The sequence below is a fragment of the Anguilla rostrata genome, chromosome 16, assembly GCF_018555375.3.
Source record: "Anguilla rostrata isolate EN2019 chromosome 16, ASM1855537v3, whole genome shotgun sequence".
Classification (NCBI taxonomy): Eukaryota; Metazoa; Chordata; class Actinopteri; order Anguilliformes; family Anguillidae; genus Anguilla; species Anguilla rostrata.
The window spans coordinates 16,847,713-16,861,316 of record NC_057948.1 but is presented as its reverse complement, the minus strand read 5'-3'; the positions used below and the strand labels follow the sequence as shown (position 1 = coordinate 16,861,316).

The 13,604-nt window shown below is 46.0% G+C and overlaps 1 protein-coding gene across 2 annotated transcripts in view; it reads right to left on the bottom strand.

The window, feature by feature from the left end:
• The window catches only part of LOC135242070 (transmembrane protein 266-like), a 63,347-nt gene that overhangs the window by 14,553 nt on the left and 35,190 nt on the right, over positions 1–13,604 (bottom strand). For both annotated transcript variants that reach the window (XM_064312968.1, XM_064312969.1), the window contains exons 4-5: positions 4,659–4,813; positions 1,815–1,888 (exon numbers count right to left, since the gene is read on the bottom strand). In XM_064312968.1, coding sequence (XP_064169038.1) covers positions 1,815–1,888; positions 4,659–4,813 — 229 coding nt within the window. The remainder of the gene's footprint in view (positions 1–1,814; positions 1,889–4,658; positions 4,814–13,604) is intronic.

Sequence of the window (13,604 nt, the reverse complement as noted above, 5' to 3'; positions counted from 1 at the left end):
GAATGAGAGATCCCATACAAAAAAAAAAAAAATTTCAAATAAAATTTGAATGAAATTTGACCATAAACCTGGAAGTTTTTTTGTGAAGGAACAATGAGAAATCAACATGTGGTTCATAACACTGACTACACAGATCATGGAAACAACATTGCGGTCTTTTACAGAAACTGGAATGACTGATTTGATTTAGGCATATTCAATATCTATTATTTTATAGCACAGATTTTAAGTGATATTAACAAAATTCTTGGGGGCATTTGAAAGTGGATCAAAGTGAACTGGAATTTCTGGTCAGTCCCAGTCATCTTTTGCTAAAAACATCTTTTAAGTATGACAGTCTTGTTGTGCCATCCAGGTACTTGGAGAACAAAATTTAAAATATAAAACATTCCTGCACACTGTCTCTGGAGATGTCTGATTTTTAGTCAACTGAAAGAATGCCAAAATTAAGTCACATATTCATATTTACTATAACATCAGATAATACACAATGAAAAAGTAACTAACACAGAATATTGTACATTTCTCTTAATAACACTGTGAATGATTAAAAGGATTAAAATTCTTGAGTGTAAAATGACTTATGGATGCCCTGTAGGCTCATTTGGATGGAGTGAGCACACATATCTTTTTAATGTATTTCAATAAAATCACTCAGTTTGACACAAGGTGTGTGACTGTAATGTAAAAGTGAATGATGGCCACTCTAGCTTTCATCGAGATGAAGTAAACATGTGTAACTCATTAAAGATTTTCATTAAAATCATTCAGTGCAGCACAAGTCTACATTTTCCAATGTTTTATTCCAAAAAGTTGGGGGAGGACCCTATAAAAATAAAGGTTGGCAAAGATCTGAAACGTATGCTGTAGAGTAGAACAAAAATTCAGCTTGTATGTAGAACCTGAAGTAAGCCTAAACACAGTAGTTAACTATTTTCTCATTGCAGTAAAACTGGAGTCGTTGCATGGCTTGGGACCTTTCTTTCATGTTTTCAGTTCTCTTTCAAAATTACATTTTTTTTGCAGTGAATAATTCCTGCTTATGGGCAGGATCTGAAACATGGGGATGTGGCAACTCAAAGGATAAATTGACTGGGGGCGGAGCTCAGTCTGGTGTTTAGACAGATGATTGCATAGCCCTGTATTCGTTAAGTGGAACCTGCCAGTTCAGCCTATTCCAGTAGCTTTGTTCCTCAGAAGCAGCAGGCTGCTGGTGTTCACAGGCACAAGCAGTAAAAACCTGAGGACTGCAGGACTGGGGCAACTCACAGGTGTATTTAGATTAAGGGACGACATGGAAAACCCACCCAATACCCTCCACCACCTGACGCCCCCACATGCAGTGCCAGTGAAGCGGGGCACCTGCCCGCCTCACATTGTTGTGAATGGACCCAGTTAGACCCAGTTGGACCCAGTTAGACCCAGTTGGACCCAGTTAGACCCAGTTAGACCCAGTTGGACCCAGTTGGACCCAGTTAGACCCAGTTGGACCCAGTTAGACCCAGTTAGACCCAGTTGGACCCAGTTGGACCCAGTTAGACCCAGTTAGACCCAGTTGGACCCAGTTGGACCCAGTTAGACCCAGTTAGACCCAGTTGGACCCAGTTGGACCCAGTTAGACCCAGTTAGACCCAGTTGGACCCAGTTGGACCCAGTTGGACCCAGTTAGACCCATTCGGTTTCTTCATTGGCGCGGCTTCAGTTATCGCCCACGTTCCCGTCACTTTAAATAAAGCCCCGCCCACACAGCTCCGATTGGCCCCACGAGCTTAATTAGGCCGGAGTGCCTGAGGCAGGGCCTGTCGTCCGCTCACCTCTGAGAAGAACACGGAGAGGATGACGAGGCTGATCCAGTGGATGATGCTGGCAAACTGGAAAGCACTGGAAACTGCGAGTGAAAGAGAAGAGGTCAAAGGTGAGAATGGAAAAAGAAGTCAGGGTTAAACTTTGGAGCCAGCGGAAAACCTCCCGCCTCGACCAATCGTCTCGGCACGAACCTGGAGGACGTGTGATGTCTCTATTCCATCACATGACTGCCAACAACACCCTCCACAAAATGTGTCGTTACTTGTGGGGAAAGCTCAGGTTGCAGAATGCAGTTGATTTTCCCAGGAGAAGTACGTTCAGCGAAACAATTCTAGTGTTAAAGGAACACTTGTCTGGGAGACGTGTTCAGGTGAGAAATGTGCAAAAGCAGAAAGAAACACCTAGCAAAACCCCCACATTCTCACTGGGCCTGTACAGTGGCAGAAAAAAAAAATAATACCGCAACCGAATATTGCAACAAAACTGCAACTAAAAACCCACAGGCAAATAATAAATACTACAGACAAATGATAAGCAAGTTATATCGTCTGCTGATAATGGATAAGGTAGGCATAGAGGTCAGAAATGACACAGAAGAGCCGCAGACCAAGGCAGTGGGGCACTCAGCAGGATGGAGTGAGGATTTGCAGATGAAGTAGGAAACTAATTAAACAGAAATAACTGCATAATGCAATAATGCATAAGATCGGTTTGGAGAAAGGGACAGAGACAGTATCACGGGTACAGGTTAAGACCTTGAACTGAAGGCAGGGATTTGGGCCAATCACACGGAATTAGCCGTCTGCGCCATCATGAGCCGCCCGCGGCTGCCCCAAGCCTCCATCAATTTCAGGTTGTGATCAGCCCGGGAGCCAGAGGCATTTGCATTTATACAGGCCCTCACGTTCCCCCCTCGTGCACACGGCCCCCCCTCCCCCCACGCTGCTCGCGGTCAATACGGCCACCTATTTATCAGCCTGGTCCAGGGCCGCGCCCGGCCCATTGGCCGATTGGTCTCCCGCAGTGTTCTCCGCGAGTCTCCCTCCCGGCCTATCGGTCTTCTGCGCTCCATTCAGCGCTCTGTCAATCAGTTCATTTGTCCCCCCTGTCTCTCCCCCTTCCCCCCACCCCGCCCCCCTCGTCTATTAATCTCCAGCCTGTCTGCTTCTCGCCGTTCGTTCATCCACTAATCCTTCCTCCCTCCATTTGTCTTGGTTTCCCTCGCCTCGGTCACCACTCCATCTCGTGGTGCCGGCGAAGGCGGGAATGAAACGGCGATATATCGGAGTGACTTGTGGCCCTCAACCCCCTGCAACAAGCCTGAGGAATCGCTAAGGCCATAAGTCTCCACATACGACCCCCACCCCCCGCACGCGCTCGCCTGCTTCCTCTGTAATCGATGGGGTACCTCCCGACCCTGCCACATGCGAAAGGACGGTTCGGCTCCGCACTTCACACCTGGGGGGGGGGCTCATTCGTCCTGCAACAACCACAGTATCCCACTGACAAATACCTGTGAAAATTCACAGCTTTCCCCCCCACCCGTCTCACAAGGACACAAGCCTGGCTCCCTTCTCCTGAGCTACGCACAGACCCTTCACTTCACAGATCTGCGAATGGCAGCAGTTAGTTGTCCAGGGCTGTGTGCACAGCATTCACTACACCTAGCACCTATTAACACGGCCAGCTAGCTGCAGAGGGGAACGTGTGCTAAGCACCTTTGCACAAGCTGCAAATGCACCGTCCCATCTGGGAACTAAAATCACAACCTTCTGAATACGCTTTATATCCAGTTTACAACATCACCCTGTCAGCAGTTGGCTGTTTTTGCAAAAATAAATAAATAATTAAATAAACAAATAAAAGAAAGCATGTGGCTTTTATTTTGGGATTTTTAAGCAGAAGATAGATTGAAAAGCATTACACGCAGCCCACTGGCTTTGTTCTTTTAAAAACAGAAAATCCCTGATGTGCAGACGAAGATAAAATAAAATAAGAAAATAAAAAAGCTGAGGTTTGATCTGGATGTGCAGCGATCTGCCCCTTATGGTCTCCCCCAGGTGCAGTATTTTATCCTGTAATGAGAACGACCTTCACAGAAGCCACATGCTGCACAGAGCTAGCAAATACAAGCGGATCATGTTAGTGGCAAGGCCCCTTTGACCTTGACTCACCAAATTTGCTACACAGGTCCCCCTCTTCATAAGAAACAAATTTCCCTCAAGGGTGCAAACCATATTGGTTTTGTATTCACTTTGAATTTTCTGAAATATATACAATTATACGTACAAACTGGTTTGCATGATCTGTGGTTTACACTATCTTTAGATCAAGTGCCAAGTGCTATCATAAAGAAAGTTCATGCAAAAAACCATGGTATATGATGAACCAGCGAACCTCCAGTAGGCACGGCTTTGTTAAACTGCTTATGAATTCCATACAGTTTTACATAAAGTGATGCAACCTGTCAATCATGCAAAATGTCAATGTCAACTTTAATAATTTGATAATGAGCAATAAAAACTGATCCAGGATTACATTTATGGGCACTACATCGCCAATCAAATGTCTCCAGGAAGAAAACAGTAGAGTTCAAGGGTTAACATACTCACATTGTAGAAGCATTGTGTAAATGAGCTGGTAAGGGTGTATGTTTATACTCTGTGTATATGAGCAGGTCAGAGTTTATAGATGCATATTTTAGAAGCATAAATGAGCAGGTCAGGGTGTATGTATATTCTCAGTGTATGTGAGCAGGTCATTATAGACACACACTTTAGAAGCGTTGTGTAAATGAGCAGGATGGGGTATATTTTAAAAATTATGAGTAGGCCAGAGAATTATAGACTCACACTGTAGGAGCTTGGTGTCGATCAGAAGCTCCAGAGCCAGGAGCAGCACCACCAGCACAACACAGGCCACCAGGAAGCAGTTGAACCCCGCGCTGAGCAGGAAGACCTGCCACAGCGCCGCCCGCCGCCCACAGCACGGCTTCAGCCAGTTCGACCTGCAGGCACAGGGAGAAAAAACAAAATACAATTTAAAAACCAACTGCTGTCAAAGGTCAGAGGTCAAAGGTCAAAACAGCCTGGGTCCTTTTTCTAAAAAACCCTCATCAGGCATGAGATAAGAGGAAAAACTAAACCAGTATGATTGTGCTGAGCCATACAGTACTGACTCACTGACAAATGTAATACAGTTAAAAGAAAAAAAAAACCTTTTTTATTGAACAGTTCACTCAGCGTAAAAACTTAAATCACATCTATATGCTAAATATATTCTTGCAGTAATTCTTTCAGAGAATATAACACCAAACAGGGCCACAAAGGCTGTGATGTTCCTGAAACCAGCCAGCAGAGGGTACTATTAAATACAAAAACAAAAAGAATGTACTTTTTAAAAACCAGGCTACAAAAAGTTAATTGCAGACAGGCCTAGAGTGACCTTGGTTAGACGAAAATAGTTAAACACCTTAAACTTGCAAAGCCACTCTCTCGGTGAGAAGAACTGCTAGAACACTCCATGCAACACAGACATGTGCAGCAGCGGGAGAACAGCTCTTCCCTCTGGAAGGTTATTTATTGATATTACACCATCAATTTTTATCGACGTAGTCTGAGTAAAACCTACACTTCACAAACCTCTGAATTAATTTAAGGAGGAAAATTAATGTGGCCAAGAAAAGCAGTATTTCTCATTCCCTGTGATATACCACTCTCCTCCGGTCAATGAAATTCAGAAAGAGGCCTTAATGCTCTCCTCGCCATGGCCGTGCCCAGGGGTTTGTGGGAGCACTGTGGCCACTGAGTGGATGTACACCAGGACAGATGTGGATGCAGGTGGGGGAGGGCAGCCCCCCCAGAATCTTTGCTGCCCTACCCCCCTCCCCAAAGACAGCATAATCAATAGAACAGTCCATTTCAGAGCAAAAGGCAAAACTGAGCTAAAAAATGGATGTTGGATGATAATCAAACTGTGCCAAACCATAATATTCTCTGGCCCAAGCTTGCACCAATAAAAGAAGCAAGGCAGGTTAAGCTCCAAGCAATAAACCTGAACCCTGCACCGTGACATTAATTACAAACAATTATGTGGAATCCCCAGCCATTTCAATTATTTGCTTTGGCAGCTAATTAATAAAATTGCCATTGATGTCTGACACAATGTGAGGTCCTCTGTTAATTACTGCCGTCTGATTGGGTGGAAAGGGTAGCGGGGGAAGGGCTGAAACCTAACTAAAAATCACGGCCAATCATACCACTCCTTATTTATTACATTTCCCATCTTTCCAGCTTCGCAAAACTGCTGAAAAATGTCAGAATAGCAACCTCAACGTTTCTAAACTTTATGAAGCCTTCTTCATTTTTATTTAATCAAGGACGGCATTAAAATGCACATGGATCTACGATCAGACCATTCACCGCTACTGCACTGGCAACCCGCGCATAAACAAGCAGAACGAATATAAATCAAGGTAATTTAGCAAGACACGTCACTATGAGGTAATTAGGGCGGTTGTTGTCGACCATCTGTCCAGAGTCTTATAAGGAACGTGTGAAGGAATGATTGAATGTGCCAACCAAATGCATAATTAGCTGACGATTTACAAATTCCCCAAGCATTTAGCTAAGCATCTGGAGATCCTTTACTGAAAAAGGCCTGAAGCCAGTCCCAGCTGGTCAGTAGTACACTTCAGCAGTGCGCTGTAGTGTGTTTGGATCATCTGCCGTGTCACCCAGGAGCAACAATCAAACGCTGATTGAAAATTTACCAAACACTGATTGAACATTGATTATATTTCAGTTACGCCCTCTTATTCGCACCGCAGATTGGGTTGACTGGCATTACGGGACCTGCGTGCGTGTGCCAGGTGGAAAACCGTCTCCGTGCCCAAGACCCGCCGCTGCGGTCCAACGCTGTGGGCCACAGGTGGTGCCGGGCCAACGCCCACGTCCAACACAGAAACAGGAAATGAAGCTGGCCCTCTCCACCACACCACCTGACCCAGTCTCATCCAATCCCCTCCTTTCCATACGCTCCACCAATCTGTTGAGGCATTGCCACTGCTAAGTTATTTTTCACCAGTCTATTTTTCAGAAAAGTACATTTTTTGTGCATCATACTCCTAAGATAAACCCATCAATCTCAGCTGGTGTATCCAGTACAGACACTGGCTGGATCTCACAACTTTTTGTGTTTTGAACCTCAACCAAATTCTTTATTCTCCTCACCAAGAGCAGCATCACATATCACCTGGTCAACAACTGTGTTCGATAAAAAAAGTGCGGAGGTCACATCTCTTAAAACAGTACATAGGGGGGTTCAGAAGTAACGGTTGAATTGAGAGGCAGATGAGATGCACAGATATGCAGAAACAGATAGAAACAGACACAGATACGCACACACACGGACAGACAGACAGACAGACAGACACGACACACGAACGTGCGCACTCCCGCTATACTTCTGAAAAAAAAAAAGCCCCAGGCGATCCTAGCAAGGACGAAGCCAAGGGCCAGCAAACGCTGTCAGGATAATCAAATGACGGCATAATCACGCTGTTAGCAATCTTCTTCTTGGCTCACAGCGAGGCGGAGGGGGGTCTGTCGTCTCCAGATGGTGTCGATGCCGCGTTGATCACAACGCTGTGAGCGTGCTGGGTACGATGTCACCGCGGCGACGCGCGGAATTGAGGCTCCGGCTCCGCGGGACGGCCGACTTTGGAAACGTTTGTTTTTAACAGGTGCATGGCCAGCACAAAAACACTACTCAGCGCCATATATTCCATATTCCTCGCCAATTCCTACACCGCATAAACACAGTATGTTACACGCATATGTTAAATAAACAAAAAGAGGGGCGGGGGCGATTTGGGCTTCATCAAAATGTGACATCAAAAGAAATTGAAGCAAGGATGAGGACCCACTATATGCATTTTGTCAAAGTCTTCTCTAGTTCCCGCAAGGGTGTGTGACCAGTACTGAGACAATAATGCTACCAATGTTTCATTTGTGGCGGATCCTGCCGGAATAGGACCCGTGACCTCTGAATTTAGAGTGCCAGTTCCAGAAACTACCTGCATGGAATCCGGCAACTTTCAAAGAGTAAGGTCCAGATAGCGTTGCTCCCCGACCCCCCCCCCCCCCCCCATTCCGACACCACCGAATTTACAAAATAAACACTAATACAAGCATTTTATAGGCCTGGAAACAACAGTAAGGCCATCTGCGGGGAACAGGATGCACTCACACAGCGTTCAATGGCATCCACTGATTAATTCACAAACCAGTAAATTTAAATCTGTACGGTTTCCTTCAGGTTGCCAAAACACTGCACCAGACACGTTTTAACCAGCACATAAACATATTGGGTGAGTACAGAGTACTCTGAAACTGGATGGGTAACCAGCACATAAACATACTGGGTGAGTACTGAGTACTCTGAAACTGGATGGGAGAAATGCAAGCGAAAGAAACAATGATATTCCAGTAAGAGAGCCTCAAACAAGGGTACTTCGGTATTATAACACACTACTAAAACGGATCTTTTGGGATCAAATGTTACCACAGGGTATTACAACCACGAGTCCCGCAAGAATATGCTAATGAATTTAGAACAAATAACAGAAATGCTGTAAATATGGTTAGTATCTCAACAAGCCACATGACTGTTGTCTATACAAATACACAAGCAAGTTAAACACTCACTACAGAAATGGTGAAATTCTTCATAAAGGACTTCAAGGGAATTTCATGTGCAGACCCACCACAGTTCCTCTCCCACCATTGAGAAAGATTCCCACTTATTTAGGGTGCAGGGCATGCAGTAGCAGACACAATCATGGGGCTAGCAATGATGGAAATCACATCGGTGGAATAGCAGACAACGGCCACATATTCCAAATTCTCCTAACAGAAATGGAATAAACTACAATATATTGTAAATATTTGTATTTATGAGAAATATAGCAAACATATATCTCACAGCAAATTATTCAAAAAAGTAATATCTGAAATATCCATCCATTATCTATACGCACTTATCCTGGTCAGGGTTGCAAGGGGTGCTGGAGCCTGTCCCAGTGTGCTTTGGGCCAGAGGCAGCAATACACCCTGGACAGGTCATCAATCTATCACAGGGTACACACACACCATTCACTCACTATTCACTCAATCACTCATACCTACTGGAAATTCAGAGACTCCAATTAGCTTATCTGCATGTCTTTGGACTGTGGGAGGAAATGTTAGTAACATAGTCAATGTTAATATACTGCTGTATATTTTTTTTGTAAGTGCCCTTGTACGTGAAAGGGTAGAGAAGGGACTGACACTTTAACTGCAATGCAGTTTGCCCTCAACCTTGTACACTGAACTTAATCATGTTACTTTTTATAGCAAGTTATGCATTATAGGTTGGAAGTAGCTGAAATGAACAAAAAATGTGCAAACACAAAAAGAAACATCACCGTGTCCTTCACGCTTATGCACAGAGTGCACAGTGGGTGGGTCAATTCAGGCTCTATGTCTTTCAAACAGAGGAAAACTCTCCGAACAATACCTAAAAATCCTGTTTTCAAGAGCAGAGTAACAGCAACGTAGATACCTGGAGCAAACTCTCTGTGAACTATGTTTTCACTGCGTGATGTACTGCTGGCTTAAACAGCATGAGACCTGCACTCTTTACACTGGGCAAATAAGCATCTGATGTAAGCGTTGAAAACATGGCGCGTACTGGTCCTTTAGCTGCTTTAGCGCAATCTGCCGGTGCCCCTCTCAGTGAGGGGCGGACTGCTCTCGCTCTCACCCCCTCCTCTCGCTCTCGCCCTCTCCTAACGGGCCGTGAAGCACGCGGACGCTCGTCCCGTTTGTCTCTGTCGCCGCAGCGCTCAGCAGTCAGGACGGCTTCGCCGCGGCATCAATCTCCGGCGGGAGAAATATGGGGCTGCGGCAGCGCGGTGACAGGGACAGCCAACGAAACGCCGCGTTTGAGCCGAGCGCCCGCACACCTCCTTAAGGAGGCCTGAGCTCGGCGCAGGCGGGGACCCAGGTCAATACACTTTGCATGGAAGCCAGGGACCGTGAGCCAGTCAGAGAGAGTTAGAGAGAGAGAGGGAGAGAGAGAGAGAGAGGGAGGGGGAGTGAGGGGGGAGAGAGAGTGGGGGGGAGACGGAGAGGGGGAGAGAGAGAGGGGGGGAGAGAGGGAAAGAAAGAGAGAGTTAGAGAGAGAGAGAGAGAGAGAGAGAGAGGGAGGGGGAGAGAGGGAGAGGGGAAGTGAGGGAGACAGGGAGAGAGATAGAGAGAGAGGGAGAGGGAGAGAGAGGGGGGAGAGAGAGGGAGAGAGTGGGAGAGAGAGTTAGAGAGAGAGAGCGAGAGAGAGATAGAGAGAGAGAGAGAGAGTTAGAGAGCGAGACAGAGACAGAGATAGAGCGAGAAAGAAAAGCTGAGAAAGAGACAGAAAGAGTCAAGTACAAGTTGGCAGAGAATGAAAGAGGAAATGAGGTCACCTAAAGGCCAACTCAATTAGTCTGGGTTTACAAGGAGCAAGGATGCCACATGTGATTAATCAACTACCACCACACTCAGCATTTTATTCCCTAGTGGCTTCAGAACTCACTGTTAACCGCAGCAACAGGGACCAACACATATGAAGTTTTAACAAAAGTTAGAACAGTATTTATGCTTGCCAGACCCAAATTATTCACCTTAATGAACTGAATTATTATTGCATTCAAACTACAAATTGAAAATGTAATGGTTATAACAAACTGAATTTATGTATGCGGTTGACTCAGAGGTAGGGTAGGTTTAATTGACTACGAGGGTAATCTGTCAGGATAACCATTACAGAAATGTGTGCCTATCCTTTATGATCACGCTATTGATAACTGCTACCCACACCTTCACAAAGGCTGATCCAGCTGCAATCGTAAAATATAATTCATTCAATAAATCATCCAAGTCCTCCAATTAAAAAATACACTTCGTCTATTTCTTAATATGATATAATACATACCTTATTATAGAGATATTCTATTGCTCAAACAGGAAGAGTAAGTCTTCAAACAAGTTGGGACTGCCTCGATGTCTGCTGTCATAGAATGCAGACTTGATGAAATTGGACAAAACATTTTTAACCACATCATAAATTACACAAGCCAACAGAGGACTTATGACCAAGCAAAATCCATCATTTGAGTATATAATACGCTTTTCATTTCTAAGTGTATTGGAAAGCGATCATGTATTCTGCCATGGATACACTTAGTATCTTAAATTTCCCCAAATGCTATTCTCTGAACGATGGCCTGAAGTTCATCCAACAGTTATCATGTTTTCTTAAATTAGAGGTAAAAGCATTCAGGAAGTCAAGATGTATTTGAGAATGAACACCTGAGGAAATTGCTTTCGCAAGCGAATGTCAAATCAACGGCCCCTCAACAGGGAAATTTACAAACGCTCTTAACATCCAACCGAAGACTTACCCTGGGTTTCATTTTCAGAGCCACCTTCTGCACAGTCTTAAATGGACTCACTTGCAGAATGCAGAATAAGTATGACTGACATGCCCACAAGCTCTGAGGTGAAAACTGAAGGTGTGCGGTTTATAATTCACTTATGGACCCTAACCCTAACCCAACACGGCTGAGAAGAAAACAAAAAACAAGTGCAGAAAGACAACACATGAATGGATATGTACTTGTATGTGCACCCACACGCACACGCACACACACGGACGTGCACATGAAAGCATCTTTCAAAGTCACTTAAGTCTTTTTCTCTTGCCATCTTGATCCAAAATCGAGGTCAGCTGGGCCTGCTCATTATTTTTACACATAAATGGTAAATGGACTGCATTTATATAGCGCTTTTATCCAAAACACTTTACAATTGATGCCTCTCATTCACCCATTCGTACACACACACTCACACACCAACGGTGAAAGGCTCGTTGGGAGAAATTAGGGGTTCAGTGTCTTGCTGAGGGACACTCCCAGGGCGGGAGATCGAACCGGCAACCCTCCGACTGCCACAGGGTCTTACTTCCTGAGCTATGTCGCCCCATGCCACAGGTCATGATAGGAGGTTAATTGCTTAATTGTATCATTCAGGGTTTTCCTTTAATTTGTCAACCATCTGTAGATACATATCACACACACACACACACACACACAGATCACAGATCCATGTGCACACCCACATACTCACACGCACAGATCCATGCAGAGACAGACACAGTGACAGAAATAGCAGTGGGGGTGGGGGGGTGTGCCTCACGGCTGCAGGGGGGGCGGATCTGGCTGAGCAGCAGCCTGACAGAGACCGAACTGCAGAAGCGCACCTGACAGCAGCACAGAGCCGGAAGATTAAAGAGCGCGGCCGATCAATAACTACGAGCAGGAAGCACGGCGCCAAAAACGCCACTCAAACCACACCTACCCCCCTCAGCCCAGAGAGGACAGGAGAGGACAGGAGGAGAGGAGGGGAGGGGAACAGGGGAGGGGAGAGGGGAGGGGAACGGAGCTGGGGGAGGGGAGGGGAGGGGGCAGGAAGAGAGCGGGGGGGAGGGAAGGGGGCAGATGAGGGGATGGTAGAGGAGGAAAGGACAGGGGAAGAGAGGAAAGTGAAGGAAAGGAAAGAGGAGGAGGAAGAGAGGAGAGGATATTGTGCTTCAAACCCACACCATAGAGAACTGGGGTCAGGTTGATAAAGGGAAAGACATGAGCCAACCTTCATCACGTTTGCCATGAAGCACATCTGAACACGTCCCCCGGTTTCATTACATGACATTATAGGCATTTAGTAGACGCTCTTATCCAGAGCGACTTACACAACTTTTACACAGCATTTGTTGCATCCATTTATACAGCTGGATATACACTGAAGCAATGCAGGTTAAGTACCTTGCTCAAGGGTACAAAATCAGTTTCCTATCTAGGAATTGAACCACTGAGCTTTAGGTTACAAGACCAGCTCCGTACCCATTACACTACACTGCCGCCTCGTTGTCTCAGGTTTGAGCCCATCTGGAGCTCGCCAGCCACCAGGAGCCAGGAAACAGCGTTCAGGAGCAGCCCCAGCTCAGGGAAACAGCGTTCAGGAGCAGCCCCAGCTCAGGGAAACAGCGTTCAGGAGCAGCCCCAGCTCAGGGAAACAGCGTTCAGGAGCAGCCCCAGCTCAGGGAAACAGCGTTCAGGAGCAGCCCCAGCTCAGGGAAACAGCGTTCAGGAGCAGCCCCAGCTCAGGGAAGCACTGCAGTGGTTTTTAGGGAGACGGCTCACAGGGGGGAAGGGCTGACTCAATACCCAGCACTATGAAGTACAGCATTTAATCTTCACCTTCGCTGGGACAAAATGTATCAGATTTCAAAAAAAAAAAATTTTGACCGAGAGTAAAAACAATTCCTTCCCCTCGAAGCGATACGGTGGGAGAACAAGAAATAACAAATACGAAAGGAGAAAATAACAGGAATTTCGGTATGCCGCGCGGACCTCTTCGATAATTGATCCGGGCCCCTGACTGATGGCTCTATTACACCTTTACACCAGGCTGAGTCCGGCTTCTGAAGAAGAAGAAAAAAACCCAAGGAAATGCATTAGTAATCAGAGCCGTGTGGCAGAACCGCACCGTCGCTGTTGATTCAGAAAACGCGATCGGCACACGGGACTTCTGAAAAATGATTTTGGACGGCCCCCGTTAAGCTTCCCCTCGTTCCCCTCGGCCGCCGGTTCGATCCCGCCGCCCGTGCCGTAGTCACGAGCCTTCAGCGGCTCAATGAGGGGAACACTATACAGGGCC